Consider the following 19,151-nt stretch of genomic DNA (forward strand, 5'->3'; position numbering starts at 1 on the left):
ATCATAAACTGATTTTATATATGTGTAGCTTCATTACTATACTCATTAATATCATACGTACAATAACAGTACGATGCCAACTGCGGCATGGACTGACACTGATAACCATAATGATAGAATTACAGCCGTCCATCATCAGATCATCATCAAGGTCCAGATCTGGGCCGTCTGCGGCTCTTGTCGAGGCGATTGATCAGGTACAGCGCGTTGCTCGTAACCCTAGCCGCATTCGTAATCTTCCGCTTCACATCCGCGGCCTTGGCCTTCACATTCGCCTCCTGAATCCCATCGAGACACGTCTCGTCATCCGTCAGGGCCGCGCTCAGCCACGTCTGGGCATTGCTCATCTGGAACCGAAACGTCTCCTTCCGGAGGTGGTGCAGCTCGGCGAGCGTCTCGCTCAGCTCGTCCACCGACGACGACATCAGGTCCACGCAGTCGCCGATCGCCGAGCGCTGCAGCTTCGTCCCCTTGAAGGAGGCGGAGAGCTGGGCGAGGAAGCCGGAGACGCGGCGTGCGCGGGCGAGGCTAACGTTCACGGCGGCCTGGGCGAGGTCGCAGGGGGTCTTGGCGGGGCCGGCGTAGTTGGATAGAGTGCGGAGGCAGATTTTGGGGTAAGTGGCGTGGCGACATGATGAACGGACAATATTTGATGCTGGGTGGTGTTTCCGTGTGGCGGAGGCGGAGTACAGCGAGCAGAAGAGGACGAGGAAAGGGAGAAGAGAGAGTAGGAGACGCATCGTGTAGGTGGCGGGTAGGGTTTTCCGGCGATGGGTATAAAGAGTAAAAGAGTGGAGGTGAGCAGAGTAAAGATTGAAGAGTGTGGAATTAATCTGTGGAGGTCTGGTCGCTGACTGGGGTGAGAGGTTGGGTATATATAAGGGGTGTGTATAGTGAACCAGTGATAGTGGGAAAGTAAACGGGCAAATCTCCGTTTTAGACTAGGAATGTTTAAAATTAGGTTAGCTTTTGCCCTTGTCTAACTCGATTGGATGTACTTTTAAAATAGTTGAAAAAGCTTTTAGAGAAAATATTTTTGGGTTCTAAAAGCACTTTAAATACTTTCTGCAAGAAACACCAGTTATGTGATTCTTCCAAAAAGCACTTTTAAGTGATTTTTTAGGATTTACCTGCATTTTTACTAATAATTGGTTCAACAAATATTTTCACTAAAAACGCTTTCAGTTATTTTAAAAGCACATCCAAACGAATCTTTAATAGTTTAATACAAATCATAGATTACGTTAATGTTTTTAAACTAAACTGCTTTAACAGAAGAAAATATAGAAAGGAAACAAAGAATAGTGACGTTCATATTTTCCTGCCCGATCAAGGAATGACTAAAATAACTTTTTGCATATAGCGTCGTTCGATAACTCACTCGGGACATTCGAAGATATATTTTTATCGTTTCACAATTTCCTTAGTTGTGTAATCTTCTTTCTAATATGAGCTTTGGCTTTTCTCGTTTTTCTTTGTATTGATTCCATCTAGGTATATTCTTCTCCATCACATCTTAATGGTCACTTCATTTGATTAGGAATCATTAACCTGTATTGCTATTCCTTATTCACAGAGGATAAACAACCCAAAACGCTCTTCTTTTTTTTCAACGTACATCATTATCAAAGAAAAATAAGAACATCATTCATTAGGAATACAATGCAGTGATTACAAATGCAACAAAAAGACAATACAAAAATTTACCCCATATAACCGTAAATCTAACCAAACGGAATGATAACAGTCATAAAGACAAAATCTTGCATCACTTTCTTAATAACTTGCAAAAGACGATGCTCATTCGACAGAGAAGCCCTGCTATGAGACATCACGGAGATGTCTTCATAGTCCCTTGCCAAAAAAAAAAAAGCAAACAACGAAACCACAACCAAAACAAAACAAAACAAAATAATTATACAACACAAAATAAACTCTTCAAAGATACGATTCCTCAATCACGGGAGATCCACATCTAACTAACAAGAAAGATAAGCTCACAATGCCTAAACCCAATGAGCCAGCTGGACCTAACACCATCAAGACTCGTAAGGTAAACATCCTACCATCATCTGAAGAATTTACAACGACAATAAAACATGATTGTGAACCCCCAAACCACTGCAACAACCCCACAAACAAAAGACCACACCACCCTTTGATGATCTTCAAATTGTCATAACCTTACCATGAAGCACCTCCAACAAACATGAGCTTCTTCCCATAATCCTTGCCAAAAGTATAAACCACAAAACCACCGCTTCAAATTTGAACAACAAATATCACTTTTAAAATCCGAAGTTGAGTAATAAGTTATTACCGCAACTAAAACTCTCATCCTCAACTATAAAAACTCTCCTCGACAAAACAAGCAAAAAATTATGACTTTTCTCTTGGCGTCCGAGTATCAAACTCTTCCTCCTTCCTTTTCCGTTACGGTACGTTTCCTTTCCCTATCTCGTTTTACTTTGTATTGATACCGTCTCCTGTACCAAGAGAAGAATACGTCAGTATCTAGTTATTAGTCTTCTCCATCACATCTTAATCGTCACTAAATCGATGAAATTTTTTATTTTTTTTCAAAAACCTACCCACGATTCCACTCTCTAATATTGTTCTTGAATTTAAAGTTCAAGAAATTATTTTAAGTTTCAACCACTTCCTATAATTCAACCAACCCATGTCTACATTGTCCACGTAGAGATTTCCATCACCAGACTATGTACTATTTAATGATAAATTAAATGGTACTATTGCTATTTTTGTAGTGCTCAGGTGTATTTTCTTGTTTATGGAATAGTCCTTACCAACAATGAAGATCAAACTAACACTCAAACTGACATTGACAGCTATAACGAGTGCTTTTGTAAAACTTCTGTTTATATAAATTCCTTAAACCCAATTAAATTGCATTTTTTGTGTTTTCTTCAATTAACTTTACATTTTTATCTCAAACGTTATATCATGAATGGTTTTGATTTTTTCAAAAATCATTTTTTTTTTTTTTTTTTTACAAAACGATAGTATTTACACTAAGGGAGAGGATGTGGGCTTAGTCTTACAATGGGCTAGCTAGCAAAATGTGGTTCAAATTCGCCTTTAGCGAAAATCAAACCTAAAACCTTTTACTTAGAAGTAAAAAACATTTTTAAGCTTTCTGAAAACACTAACAAACAAATATTAGTTATTTCACACATGTAATAAGGAATTTAAGCGCCCCGATTTGTGGCTATTTTGGCTAGTGTTGGGGACCGGTGAAGGAGATCCAAATAAATGCCCTGGTAGAATAGTTCACCTTTCAGCCCATCACTAACCAACTAAAATATGCAAACGTGTATTTATTAACCAATAACCAAAGTCACCAATTTATTTTCAAGTTTGTAACCAAGTGGTATTCAATACGTGACGGGACCACACGAAGACGGATATCCTATTTTTCGGGGGACATATATCGTCGGCGACGTCTCCAAACCAATCATAAATAACCGAGAGTCGTCCACCAACACGTAAACAACAAGACCTAGAATGGTTTAACCCTGCAAGAAACGTTGGCGTAAAACTTTTATTTTTATTTGTATATATATATATATATTTTTTTTTTTTATTTTATGTTGCGGTATTCATTAATCATGTTGATCGTTTAAAGACGTCAATATTTATTTATTGAAATAAGTTTGACGAGAAAACGTTGTCCATGGACTTCACAACTAATTATTTGATGCGTTAAAGATTAATGAGATGTATTAGAATTCGAAAAGCTTCGTATTTGCACGAAAGAATGTGATGGGGTGGTGGGAGTTTGATGGGGAAACATGGGAGTCTGGGACCCTTGATTTATCAGGAATTGTTTGCTGAATTCCGATAAGAAACGGAACCTTGTGAGCCCAGCAGAGCAGCATTCCCAAGAAATTCGACATGTAAGTGGTGAAAGTTCTGAAACAAAGCATGTGAATTGCAGTCTGGAATCCGCTATAAAAATTCCTACCCCACTCTTTAAATTGCACTATGTTTATAAATTATATATATAATATGTCAATATCTGTTCTTCAAAAAAAAAAAAAAAAAAATGTCCATATCTTAGGGCTTGTTTGTAACTAATTTTAAAATGATTAAAAACCTTTTTTTGTGAAATTATTTTTGAATTCCAAAACCACATGAAGTTCTTCTTGCAAAAAACATATAATTAGTGCTTCTTGCAGAAAGTACTTCAAGTACTTTTTCAAGATTCATTTGCATTTTTACTAAAAATTGGTTTAAAAAACACTTTTGAAGAAGGTGCTTTCATCATTGTAAAAACAATATCAAACTAGCCCTTATTTAATTGATAAACACATTATGCACTGTCAATTTCTGTAAGAAATTTCATCAAACTTGTCTTCGCAAGTTTTGGTAAACACAAGCTAACTAAAACTCGTGGGGATAAGAAGTTTAGAGATGAAATGTAGAGAACCTGTGGGAAAGAAATTCTATATGTACTAAAACCCGTGGAGAAATCAATGTAGCTCAGTAACAGTGCATTTCCAGTTTTACACCCGCTTATTTCAACTTCGCCCCGTTTGCTTCCTTCTTCTATGCTCCCTCCTCGTGTAATATGCCAAACCTTCATCTTCAACTCGACCTCCCCCTTCACCAACTCCCTCCGGTCCCTTTTCTCTATAAATTGTAATCACCGCCACCACCAGTTCACTCAAACTTTGTCTATAAAGCCTCTCTAAATGCACAAGAATTGAGATTTTTGTATCATCAACAACAAAGACATGAAAGTTATTGCAAGAAAGCAGATTATCTGACAAAGAGGAGGTTTTCTTGGATTCTCATCGTCTCTTGGGCCACCACCTCCACCTTCATTTCCAGGTGCCTTTTTAGGACCTGATGTTGAACAGAAAACACCTCTCGATGGCAGTGATGCCAACCGAAAGTATTGCAACTTTCCCATTCAACGTTGACACGTTGAAGGCAATAACGACGCGGAAATTTTTGATACCGCCTAAGTCAAGCAAGAAATCAATGGCTTCTCCCGCAGAAAAAGCATTTTTCTCTCCCTTTCTTTTACAGCCAGAGAAGCCATTGATTTCCTGCTTGGCTTCGACAGTGTCTTCAAAAATTTCTCTGCCATTGTTGCCTTCAACATGGCGACGTTGAATGGGAAAGTTCCATTATCGAGGGGTGTATTCTGTTCAATATTATGGGGTCCGTAAAAAGTCACCCTGAAAATGAAGGTGTTGGTGGTGACCCAAGAGACGATGGAAATCCAAGAAACCTCCTTTTTTTAGGTTATCTTTTTTCTTGCTATTATTTTCGATGTCTTTTGCTGTTGGTCATGCAAAAATCTCAATTCTCACGACTAAAGCTTGTAAGCACAAGGCCATATTAGATGACTTGTATGTCTGAGACTCTGAATTGCGGTTACTAAACTTGTGATTGCAAGAGAGAAAATTGTGAAAATTGTTTATTGGGCTGGCAATCTGCCGAGGAAAAAAAAAAATTCACGAAAAATTATATTCTCCCATCACACTAATTATGTTTCTGGAATGAATGTTTGAAACAACTGTGATCTTTTGTCAATGCAATTCTGACCTTTTAAGTTTCAAGACTTTCTGAAAAGCTTAGTATTTGTGAAAATAATGCAAGTGTTTTTTTGTGCAAAAAATTATTTTTTATTTATTTATTTTTTATTGGTTTTCACCTGATAAAATCGTTTGACAGCACCAGGGTACCAGCTACATACCAGGAGGCCCAGTTCAAAATATGTGGCGTGTGAGTTGTTTGATAAAAGGCAGAGTGAACATAGGACAATACTTGCGTTTCACGAAACAGTTGATATAATTATTGAGTATATTGTTACTTAGTATCACGGTATAATAATATTTCTCATCACTTGTAAGTATGAGGTATTAGGTTTGATTCTCACCAAAAGCGATACTGACCAAAACTAGGGAGTGGAAAAAAAGAATGCGCTCCACGCGCGCAATAGGAAAGAACGCAAAACTTTCATTCTCGCGACCTATGGTCCTCTAACGGCGCCGGAGCTTCATCCGTGCAGAACGGAGGCAAGCAAAAGCAAAGTGGGGTGCGACCTAGGATCTCTCGACTATGTGAGATTGTCCTATTGGAAGGGAGACGGTGCGGCAACTTTTGGGTATTATTGCAGCAATTTTTGGAAATAGTGGGAAGATTTTTTGGAGTATGCTATGATAAATCATGTCAAATCTGTTTGAGGGTCCTAGGGCAAATTCTTGTCCATGGGCTTTTGCCATGGTTTCAAATTCCGCTCCTCTTCCCCGAAATTCGAATCCACCATCTATGAAGGCCAGGACCTTTGCGTCAATTGTCACGGATTCTATTGAGCGTATTAACATGAGTCAACTCCCAATTCCCATCATACGCGGCAACTAAATTTTTGTTAAAATTAGCGAAGATTTGTACCAACAACAATTGCAATCCTTCCGTACCAATTTAATTGGTCATTTATTGTACAACCCCTTTAAAGACTGCAGAGCTCTAATCATCCCTCGAGGCTTTATGGAGGCCAATCGCGTCGTGGCTTCTCGTCCCACCTGGGAAAGGTTATTTTGATATCCATTTCAATACTGAAGATGACAAGAGGAGGAAATGGGGAGGTGGAACTTGCACGTTACCGAATGGAAATTTTCATTTATCAGAATGGCAACAAGATTTTAATCCAAATGACATTGCACCTCCTACACATGCTTAATTTTGGATTCGAATATATGGGCTTAGCTAGGATTATTGGCATCCACGCCACCTTCTTGAAATTGCAAGGGGAGTGAGTACTCCTTTGCAACTTGATAAGGCCACGAAGGAGCGCCAGTTTGGATATTATGCTCGTGCTTTGGTTGATGTGGATCTAGCTGTTTACCTCCCTTCCTTCATCATGGTGGAGTGTGAGGGTCATAGTTTTCCCATTGATATAGTTTATGAAAAATTGCCTGAAAAATGTAACCGTTGTGGAATCTTAGGACATACCATTGATCGTTGTCGTTACCATAAGAAGAAAAATGTGGCAATGGATTCCCAGCCTTCTCTAGTGGCAGGACGAAAGGTAAATAACAAAACAGAGTATTGGGTTATTCAAGACCCAAAAAGAAATGAATGTGTTGATCTGATAGTTGTTGATAAGATGCAAGCTATTGAAGAAGTAAATCATGTCCATTCATCATCTCCAATGGAGTTGAACTCTCTTCTTGTTCAGGAACCAGACAATCAACTTGCAGGTATAGCAAATGAAATAATTGAATCAATGGCCAATGAGTCCATCAATTTAGTGGCTGATTTAGTGGTGAATAAGCCAATGGAAATGACTAAGCCAACTGTGGGTGCTTTGATTAGTAAGCCAACTGGGAAAGCATTGCAGAATAAGCAACGAAAAAAATGTAATTGGGGATGACTCGGAGTTTGACGAGGCTATCACCCCTCATTCTCAACGTTTTGAAGTTAATTATGGCGATTTGGGTACCAATGTTGGTCAGCTTGTGTGCCAGGATTCCTCTCCTAGTTCTTCTGATCTTCAAGAAGGTGCTAAAATTTGTGATATTGTTAATGAAGACGGAATGACTTTAGTTCTTTCAAAATCCCAAAAAGCAAAGATGAGGAAAAAGATTAAAGATGGGAATATTTCTAAAGAAGTTAGGGAACCCTATCCAACTCGCTCTAGGGTCCCCACAGAACAACTTGATTTATGAAGATTCTTTTTTGGAATGCCCGAGGAATGGGGAATGATCCCATGAAACAGGTTCTAAGAAGAATGGTTCAATGGCATCGTCTATATTTAATCAGTATTTTTGAACCTTTTATTCAATTAAATTCTATTAAATTCTATTAAATTTCTTTTTGGCGATCTTTACGTTTGTTTCCAGTTGCGGTTACTGACAAGGATGACCTACGACCAAATATTTGGTTGCTTTGTGATCAAGTCATCCAACCTTCTATTTTATTGGCAACCACTCAACAAATCACTATTTCTTATACCTTGGATTATGTCAGTTGTGTTTTCACTTGGGTTTATGAAAAAACGACAATTATTGAAAAGCGTTGGTTGTGGCAAGACATGTGATTTATCAAATCCTCTTTTGTTAATGGTCCATGGCTAGTTCTAGGGGATTTTAATTGTATTTTAGGCACTCATGAAAAAAGGGGTGGGGTTCTACCCAAGACTATTTCTTGTTTTGATTTTCAAGAGATGTCTTCAACTTGTGATTTGCTTCATTTACCCACAAAAAGATTGCCATACACTTGGACGAAAAGAAGAGGAATAAAAAAATCAAGTGGAAAGGAGATTGGACCGTTGCCTTGGTAACTTTCAGCGGATTGATGCGTGGTCTTTGTTTGAATGTTCCATTTTACCCCGTATATCTTTTGATCACTGTCCTTTTCTTGTTTCTTTCTCAAAGTTAACAATCACTTCAAAGGCTTCGTTTCGGTTTCATAGTATGTGGTTGGATCATCATGATTTTTTTCCCTAGTTGAGGATGTTTAGAAGTCTTCTAATTTTTATGGTTGTCCAATGTATGTGCTTGGTGCCAAGCTTCGTGTGCTTAAGTCTCGCATAAAAGTTTGGAACAAGTCGGTTTTCGAGGATGTTAATATGAATGTTGATAGAGCTTTCAATGCTTTGGATGAAATTCAAAAGGAAATTTCCAGCTTGGGTCCTTCAGAAGAAAGGTTTACAAAGGAGGATAATGCATCTCTATGCCTGCAAAAGGCTCTCATTGCATAGGAAAAATTTTACCGTGACAAATCTCGCATTAAATGGCTTTCTGAAGGGGATAATAATACCTCTTTTTTCTATTCCATGATTAAAATTAGGAAACTTCATCAGTCGCTGGCAGTTATGAGAGATGGTAATAGGGTTCTTGATAATCAGATGGATATTAGTCAACATGTTGTTACTTATTTTCAAGATCTTTCTTCTATAGATAGTTCTGTGACGGACACTGGTTTGGTTGCTCGCACTATTCCCAATGTAGTCACTGCAACAGAAAATGAGTCTTTGTTAGCAATTCGAACTCCTGATGAAAATTTTGAAACTTTAAAGTCTATGGACCATTCTAGTTCCCCGGGTCCAGATGGTTTTGGCAGTTCTTTCTATTTTAAGTGTTGGTCCATTGTGGGTAATGACGTGGTTCAAGCATTGCAAAGTTTTTTCTCCCAAGGGAATATTCTGCCTCACTTCAATTTTAACTTAATGATTTTAATCCCAAAGGCGGATGGAGCGAATTCGGTCAACCATCTTCGTCCTATTGCATTGGCTAATTTTTCATTTAAAATTATCACTAAGATTTTAGCAGATCGTTTAAGCCCTATTACTGCTCGTATTATTTCCCCCCAGCAGAATGCTTTTACAAAAGGACGATCTATTATGGATCCCATCATTCTCACTTCTGAATGCATGAACCTCCTTGATAGATGTTGTAAGGGTGGGAATATTGCAATCAAGTTTGATATTCGAAAGGCGTTTGACACTTTGGATTGGGGTTTTCTTCTCTGAGTTTTGGATGCTTTTGGTTTTTCAGCAGGTTTTCTGGATTGGATTCGTTCTATTGTAACTTCAGCTCATATTTTTTGTCCTTATTAATAGTTCAGTTGAAGGTTTTTTCACATGTTCTCGTGGTGTTCGTCAAGGGGATCCCTTGTTTCTTATTCTCCTTTGTCTAGTTGAGGAGGTTTTTAGCAGGGGTTTAACAAAGATGGTCGAAGATGATCTAATTGACATTTTTTGAGTTCCCATGGGTATTGCTCCACCATCTCATCTTCTTTTTGCAGCTGATATTATGATTTTCATGCATGGAACTAAGCGATCTATGCGTAACCTAATGCCTTTTGTAGAGGAGTACAACTTAAATTATGGGTGATGCATAAATAAATTAAAATCTTTAGTTTTTCTTGGGAAATATGCAAGCAGTCGGCATGTTATTATTCAGAAGGTTCTTGGTGTAAGTCGGGGAAATCTTCCTTTTACTTATCTAGGTGTCCCTATCCTTCAGGGTTATCTGAAAAAGATCTATTTTCAAGCCATTGCTGACAAGATTCGTTGCAAGTTGACGGCTTGGAAAGGTTCTTTGCTTTCGCAAGCAGGGAGACTCCAACTTATTAATTCAGTAATTCAGGGAATCTTGGTTTATAGTTTTCAAATTTATGCTTGGCCACTAATTTGCTACGTGAAGTTTAAGGGTGGATTAGAAATTTCTTTTGGTCTGGTGATCCGTTAAAATGAGGTATGCCTCTAATAGCTTGGAGTTCTTGTTGTAAGTTGAAAGAAGAGGGTGGTTTGGGTATCCGAGATCTTTTTGAATCCAACCGTTCTCTCCTTTTTAAAAGATGTTGGGATGTAATTTCTTCTTCCTCACCGGCTTCGGATTGGTTACGTAACAGATTTCTTAAAGACAACTTTCATTTGCTAAAGTCTTATAAAAAGTCTTCCGTTTGGTTGGGGCTTAAACAATTATGGCCCTCCTTCTATAGTTCCCTTCAATGGAGTGTTGGTGATAGCCGTAAGATTTCTTTTTTGTATGACAACTAGCTTGGAACCCCTTTGCTCTCTAATATTGGTGAGGTTGACATAATTCCTTTGAATTCAAAGGTAAAAGATTTTATTCAGGATGCAAAATGGTCTCTTCCCATTGTCTTTACTTCTTCTTTTCCTCATCTTTCGAAGAAGATTATGAAGGCTCCATTGCCAATTACGCACATGGATGACAGGTTATTTTGGACAGGTTCATCTTTGGGTACTGTTTCAACTAAGGAGGCTTTTCTTTTCTTTTTCTCATCTCATGCTCTACGTAAAAAAAAAAAGGGTAAAATGGTTTGGCATCAATCTATTCAGCTACTCAAAAGCTTAGTAGTTTGGTAACCTTGTCATGGAAGATTATTGACTGATGATTTATTGTAACACCGAGGTGTGGCTTTAGCTTCTTATTGTGCTTTTTGTCATAATGCTAGGGAATCTTGTGACCATCTTCTTCTGCATTGTCCTCAAACAATTGCTTTATGGAAGTGGAATTTCATTCTTTTTGGCAAGCCTTATGATCCTTGACAATGCATTGAATATATTTTTTATGGTTTTTTGGTCTCATCTTCCCCCACATCTATTTGAAAACTTTGATTCTTGGTTATTTGCAGTTTCTTTTGGTGGCTTTTGCACGAAAGGAACAAGATCAGGTTTGAGAACAAAAGTTTTAGTATTATCAAGTCCCAACGTTATCTTTTACGACATTGGAGGGAATTAGCTTCTATTTGTTTTTCCTTCTTTCACTGGTTGTGTATTGATTCCCATATTCTCCATGTTAAGAATTTCATCCCTTTATTTGGATGCTCTTAGTTTTGTGCTTGTGTTTTGGCGTCTGCCTCCTGTTGGGTGGATTAAGATTAACACAGACGAGTCTTGTAAAGGGAATGGTCAGGTGGGTAGTGGTGGTGTTTGTCATGACTCTAGTGGTCTTTTTTTAGGAGCGTTTGCCTCCTCGTCTTCTTACCCAAGTGCAATTGTTGCGGAGAATGTGGCTGTCATTGAGGCAATTCAGATTGCATGGGATAAAGAATGACATAACATTTCGTTAGAGACAGATTCTATGCATGTCATCAGCTTACTATCAGCTTACTCCATGGATGTTCCATGGTTTCTTAAAGTTTCTTGGGAAAATTGTTTATGGCATATTGCTCACTTGCATTTGCATTTTTCGCATATTTTCAGGAAAGGGAATTGTTTGGTGGATGCTTTTGCTAATTTTGGTGCAACGAATAGTAGCTTTACGTGGTGGGACTTGGTACCCAATTTTGTTGATGGTCTTATAGAAGAGACTGTGTTGGGCTTCCATTCTTCCATTCAAGCTCATAAGGAGCAAATTGTTGATATGGAAGAGGATTTTGGGAATGAAATATAAGCAGCTGAATTATGGAAAATCAATTTCAGGTGACCGAATCTAAGCAATCTTAAATTAGTCCATATCATTTTCGTTAATTGTTTTTAACAGGTATTGGCCTAGTCCCTCCGTTTGTTTTACTTTTCCTTTTTTCTTCTTATTATTAATAAAATCTTGTAGAGGGGGGACATGCGGGGGGTTTCTGTGTGCAACGGTCATTTCTCCTTTGGGAGAGGGTTGGTGCCTCACACGCGACTATTGACGAATAACTAATCTTACCTAATCCGTCTCTACAAAAAAATTATAAAAAAAAAAAAAAAACGAATTTGAACTATATTATTGCTAGTCTATTGTGAAGCTAAGCTCACTCATCTCTCCCTTAGTGTAGATAATATTGTTTGTTATATATAAATAAAAAAATAAAAAATAAAAATAAAAAAAATAAAAGCTATTGAGCATATTGTATTCACAAATTGGGATTTCATGCTCAATTATTTGGGTACTGGTAATAGTCCATGTAAATGTCCTACAGTTCGAGAGAAACTTACTTATGTATATCTTTTTTAGAAAGAGACTCGCAACGATAATTTGTAGGAAGAATACTTTCTTCTAACGAGCGTTTGGAAAAAAAAAACTTGTATACAACATACGTATATCTTTTTAGAAGAGACATGCCCACAAAAAGATATGGGATTTTATCTAAAATAGCGTTGTTTGCAAAACACAATTCCAAAGAAGTCCATTTTGTAAAATAGAATCTGCAATGGGCACTAACTATTGGTTAATTGCATATCAGCCCAAATTTATTATTATGATATCATCATTATTTTGTCACACTGTCGTCATTAGCTTCAACTTGTCATAATATTAAAAAAAAATCAAAAAATTGATCATTATGTGGTTATTATTATTGTAGGCCTATTTAACTGAATTGTATTTAATACAGAGAGGGAGAAGGGCCGTCGACAACAGAGAGAAAAAAGAGAGATGTAATTTTGAGGTGTGTGTTGTATCACTCTATTGTGCCTTTATTTATAGTAGTAGGGTAGATTAAATCATTACCCTATTAGGATTACAACTCTAATAGGAATTTAACCACTAAAGAGAATATACAAAGATACTCCTAGATATACTAGGATTTACACAATCACATTCCTAATCTAATAGGACTGCAACACTCCCCCTTGAGTGTGTAAATACTCAAACAAAGCATTGCATCAGATCTTTAGCAGATAAGGTAGAACAGTTGATGAAGTTCTCGGCACAACGGGGAATGTGAGTCTCAAATTTAAAAGAAAGTATGCATAGGTAGTAAAACTCACAAAAACCTTACTCTAGTAAAACCTAAGGCAGGTGAAAACCCATGGACTAAGGAGAAAAGTGAGAAGTATGCATAATGTCTAAAAACAAACATCAAACAGGACAAAAGTAATGAACTCAACGGAGTATGATCATCCCAGGATGGGTGCCTCGTTAAAACCTCGTTAGGTAGCAAAAACTCAGTGGAAAAAATGCTCCTAATCGTAAGAAAAAAAGTACATTAAGATCAAGTAAGTATGCTTCAGCATACCGATTCCTTGGATGAGCTTTTGAAAAGTAGACTTGGACAATGACTTGGTGAAGAGATCAACCAAGTTGTCTTAGGAACAGATTTGCTTTACTTTAATGTTTTGATGATGTGGTTACTGGTGAGAATAAAAGAACTTCGGCACTATGTGCTTGGTGTTATCTCCCTTGATGTAACCATTATTTAACTGCTCGATATATGCTGCATTATGTTCAAAGATTGTCGTAGGGAGGTCAACGACAGAAGTAAGACTACTAGTGCTTCAAATATGTTCCATGACTGCTCTCAACCAAAAGCACTCATGCAATGCTTCATGCATGGCGAGAATTTTAGTATGGTTCGAAGAAGTCGCAACTCGTGTTTGCTTGATAGACCTCCAAGATATAGCGGTGTCTCCAATGGTAAATACAGAGAATATGCCCTATGTGGGTCAGACAGAGAACCAACATTTGCGTAACCAATGAGGTGAGAATCAAGTCGAGGACCGAGGGGTGCAGCGGCTACTCCCGATGATTCGTGGGTGTAGAACAAACCGAAATCCATCATACCCTTGAGGTAGCGAAAAATATCTTTAACACCATTCCAGTGTCTGCGTGTAGGCGCATTGCTGTATCTAGCCAAAAGATTAACAACGAAGGAGATGTAGGGTCTAGTGCATTGAGTCAAGTACAATAAAGCACCAATTGCACTTAGGTATGAAACTTCAGGCTCCAAAATCTCTTCCTCATCCTCATTTGGACGGAAGGGATCTCGTTTAGCATCTAGAGTCTGAACGACCATAAGAGTACTCGACAATATCGAGTTTTTCCAAGATCTTTCATCTCAAATTCCGATTTCAAATGAACGACAATTTCCTCAAGTTCTGCGAGAGTTCCAATGAAGTTCATGTCATCGACATAAACTGCAACCATCGTAAATCCGGAATGTGACTTCTTTATGAACACGCATGGGCATAATTCGTTGTTCACATAACCCTAACTTGTCAAATATTCACTCAGACGGTTATACCACATCCGCCTAGATTGTTTCAATCCATAGAGTGATCTCCTCAATCTAATCGAGAGAATGTTCCATGGTCTAGAATTATTTGAACCAGTCAATGGAAGTCTTTTTGGAACTTTTATGTACATTTCCGTATCTAGATCCCCATGGAGATACACGGTTACCACGTCCATAAGCTGCATATTCAGTTTTTCAGAAACTACTAAACTGATAAGGTAGCGGAACATTATGACGTCTATTATAGAGGAATACGTCTCCTTGTAATCAATCCCAAGGCGCTAAGAGAAGTCTTGCACTACGAGGCGTGCTTTGTATCACATTATTTCATTTTTCTCATTACGCTTCCTCACAAAAACCTACTTGTAGCCCACGGGCTTCACATGGGGTGGAGTAGGAGCTACATGCCCAAACACCTTACATTTCGCAAGCGAATCAAGTTCGACCTGGATTGCTTGTTTCCAGTTTGACCAATCTGTTCTATGTCGACATTCATCAACGAAACGTGGTTCAATGTCATTGCTAAGCAAGATGTCGGAAGCAACGGTATACGCAAATGGACCGAACCTCATCCAATACTGCGTAATGGACCGAAATCTCACGAATGGACCGAACCTAATCCAATACATGGTTCAATCTCATTCTGATTCCAAACCTTATCCAATACTGCGTAATGGACCGAAATATCACGATTCTCAGGAGGTTGGTATGTCTCATCTAAGACATCACTGTAATATAGAATAACCACATGCGTTGGAACAGATGAGTAAGCAATGGTTGGATTCATACTGGAGTCACTAGTTTGTGCCATTTTCCTCTTCCGAGGTTGTGAATCATTTGAACCAAGGGGCCTGTCACGTTTCAGGGTAGAAGCAGGTGATTAGCTAGCCGCCAGTGTACCGAGCCATGTGGGAGGTGCAGCCACCCCACCATAGGGGATAGTCCCGCCTTCCAAGGCAGTGTTACAACGTACGTTAAGTACGTCAATCCTTGCAAGTGTGTTTGCAACGGGTATATGTGATCTTGTCACCTTTGCTAGATCAATAAAAGCATCTGACATGCTTTGAGAAATGCTTTGAAGATTTAGAATACGTCGCACTTCAATTTCAGACTGAAAGGTGCGGAGATTTAACTGAGACATAGTGGAAGTAATCCACGACAATCCAAAAACGAGAGGATCATATAATACCTTTGTTGCGGACAAGTTCTCGTGTACGCGGTCATTACGAATGACGTTCTCCCAACGTAACATATGGCTGCAATCGGCTGTGGTTTTGGTGGGAAACACAAAACAACTATGGCAACTGGACAACCTCCTGCCTGTAACCCACCATGCAAATAATTGACACAGAACAGACATTTGCTCCCCCAAAACAAGAGAATCTTACTTGCAACCGAATATATGTACATCGCTTTAACATAAGAGGCAATGTATTTCAATGACACACCATTTTCTCTCTACAGGTAGGCAACTTGAGACCATGATTGCTTACTGTAACATTCATTACGTGATTTACAACAAGCACATATGGGTAAAAATATGTAGACGCAGGCCGGACTTTAGCCTATCGAATTATTTTTCCCCATTTTTTCTATTTGTCCTTATAGTTTATCCTAAATCTCGTTTATGCACCGATCAATCTTACTCGTAAGTAAGAACAACTTGCATCACTCTATCCCTATCTACGTTCAAAAGTTGGTTACATGGTTGCAATCAGTGTTGTCAATCATTCGTAACACATCCATAATAGAACAACTACCCCCGCATTAGTCTTAATAATTAATTAATTAGATGCTATCTTCTCTTACAATTCAGTGGGATTGTTGATAAGGGCTGAAACTTGACATGGATAAAGTTTTGTTGTTGTGTTTCTAACACATAATTCTTCTATGCTTCACAAGGCTTAGTTAAACATTGTACATGAAATAAGTTCTTCCCAATTTGGTCTGGTACTGTAGTTTCGCAATTCAAGAGAATATAAAACTCATTACTCGACTTGGTATACACAAGAGGATCAACATCCGATTATCAAGCAAATTTTCTTGTGGTTGAGAATCGAAGGTTGTTAACATATTACATGACTTAGTAGGTACAAGCGCATATACAATTGATTATAAAACAAACTCTCTCGTTGTTGACAACGGAAGAAGACATACAACTGATTGATTATCCCACACAATATGATAGACACAATAATATATGGCGTTAACCAATTACATAACTTAGTAAATACAAGAAGATATACAACCGAGACCTATATGTCCAATAATAGAGACAGGAGTGATTTGGTGTGCATGCAGTAATGAACATCGGATAGTGCCAATTCTCACATCAATTTGCAAACACTTCTCGTCCAACCAGCTGCCAATTCTATATATTGTAAAGTAATGTTAGAGAGATCAAATTTTATAACCAAATGATGTCGCTGTTGATAATTGAGTTATTACTTAAGTATTGATTAATGTGTTTTTATTGATGACACATCATTTTGTTTGTAAATTTGTTTTAAGAATTTGACGTAACTAACATTACCCTATACTTTATAATAGGCACACGGGCATGCACAATTAAATCAGAGATCAACTAGGAATTATATAAAAAATGCAACAAGTAGCGTTGCACTTTGCATTGATTTGAGTTTATTAATCATGTTTAACCCAACAAAATGTATTTACAAGTTCTTCTTCGAACCTTCAATCCCAAGACCTTAATGCATAATTAAGCCTAAAACCACATGCTAATCTAACTACCAAAGGACACGTGGCTTTGGTTTTGCTGAGCGGGACGCGGTTTCACCAACTATTTTAGTGTAATCATCCCATAATCTAACGACGTTACCGTTAAGCTCCGTCAAGTCCTGGTACCTGTAGCAGCTCATCTCTCCCGTTCTCAACGTCAAAACATCCTCCCACCAATTAGCCGCCACCACCTCATCGCTGCCGCTCTCTTCTGTCTCATCCTCCTCCGGCGTCGGCGATGAGGTCGCTGTCAGGTCACTCTCAACGTTACTATCCTCAAAATACACCGCAAACTTCGAACCCTTTGTCAGCTGCACTCTGCTGTCATCGAACTTGGCCAATGCTGGAACAAAGCATGGTGGCTCCACCTTCTTCGCAGCGGAATTTGACTGAGTTATCTCGGGAACCGGCGATGACCCATTTGAGCTGAGGTCGGAAATGGCAGGTTGGGAGCGGAATTTCAATGCGGAAGAAGAAGAGATGGCCCCGGTGGCGGCGGCTCTGGGTCTGAGCCCCCAGAAGCTAACGGCGGCGGTCAAAACGGCGACCCAAGTCCACAGATTGTTCACAACAGTGAACAATCCGAAGCTCAAGTAATTGAAAGCAAGAGCTTCGAGATTAGAATCCAACACGTTCATGATTGAAATCGAAGGTTGCGAAACAGAGACAGAGGAGGGCTTTTATTTTGGTGTTCGTTTAAGGTTTGTGAAAGGTGTGAAGCTTACGAGGTGTTGGTCTCTGGTGACGGTGAATTTATGGGGGGAGGAGAGAGAGGGCGAGGGAGAATATGAGCCGTTGGTTTTCTTTAGGCCCTGTCCAGTTTGGATCTCGATAGAGAGATGCCAGAAGAGATGCCAGGAATCGAGAGCTAAGATGCGAATTGCTCAATGGTAGATCCCAATTCTTATACCGCATTTTTTCACCACTTGATTTGATTGAGTCCATTGACACGTGTCTCGCTAGGAACCAACTTTCGTCTTCCTTTCGTGAACCCCACAGTGAGAAGCAAACCCTTGCCTTCATGCTCACCGCTAAAAATAGCATGGTCTGGAAACTGATAGAAAATTGTAGAAATTGTAGGATACCAAACATGCTTGTGGTTCATAGGCTTTCGCAGTCCTTTCGGTTAACCACGCATAACTCTTAGGAATGTTCCGTTATTTCAAGCTAGTCACATAGATTTTAATTTTTATAATGCAGTACGCTTTTTTTTTTTTTTTTGAAAGATTATACATGGAATTATATATTCTCGTAAGCAAAGAACTGAAGCTCACTGTAATTTTTAAGAGTACGAAACTCTACATTTGAAGTCTTGTGTTCGATTTTTTCTTAGGTAATATCAAATTATAGAATATAGAAAAAATAAAAGGGTTTTTGAACATTAGTTCTTGCAAAAGATTAAAATTTTAAAAAAAATTTGGTGCTAGATTACATATTCAACTTAATCTCTTGAAGTGTACTTTTATCAAAATTTATATTCAATTTTGTTATTTAATGTCTCCACATTAAATTTTAATTTTATTAATATGCACATATTTAGTTCTTTAATTATAAATGAACATAAATGAGAAAATATTAAAAGAAATTTGTGATACAAAAATATATAAATACATAAGTGTACAAAAATGATTGTACAGAAATATATAATATTGACTTTTTTGTACTAAAATATTTATACCTACATAATTGATCAGTTTTTTTTTTCTCAGCAATCCATTTATTTTCTTGAAGAGCTACAATTTTCTCATTTCGTTCTTTTAACGTACGTTAAAATAGTGGCTTGCCCTTTTAATGCAAACTTTGGTACGAAACAAGATTGTATAGTGTTCACATTCCACACTTATATTCGGATAAATTTAGCTGGTTAAAGCTTTCGAATTCCACTGCCTGATCATGAAGGTACCTTTGCTGATGGTACGTAACCCTTTTTTTTTTTTTTTTTTTTTATTTTTATTTTCACTTTACGA

At 38.1% G+C, this 19,151-nt stretch overlaps 2 protein-coding genes across 2 annotated transcripts; both read right to left on the bottom strand.

The window, feature by feature from the left end:
* Nucleotides 1-915, bottom strand: LOC137715400 (pectinesterase inhibitor 3-like). Its single transcript, XM_068454724.1, has one exon. The coding sequence runs from the start codon at nucleotides 738-740 to the stop codon at nucleotides 147-149; it is 594 nt and encodes a 197-aa protein (XP_068310825.1). The 5' UTR covers nucleotides 741-915; the 3' UTR covers nucleotides 1-146.
* Nucleotides 916-17,022: 16,107 nt separating this feature from the next.
* On the bottom strand, nucleotides 17,023-18,042 carry LOC137712631 (uncharacterized). The gene has a single exon (XM_068451747.1). The coding sequence runs from the start codon at nucleotides 17,820-17,822 to the stop codon at nucleotides 17,193-17,195; it is 630 nt and encodes a 209-aa protein (XP_068307848.1). The 5' UTR covers nucleotides 17,823-18,042; the 3' UTR covers nucleotides 17,023-17,192.
* Nucleotides 18,043-19,151: the final 1,109 nt, after the last annotated feature.

Source organism: Pyrus communis, chromosome 1, assembly GCF_963583255.1.
Source record: "Pyrus communis chromosome 1, drPyrComm1.1, whole genome shotgun sequence".
In the NCBI taxonomy this organism is placed as follows: domain Eukaryota; kingdom Viridiplantae; phylum Streptophyta; class Magnoliopsida; order Rosales; family Rosaceae; genus Pyrus; species Pyrus communis.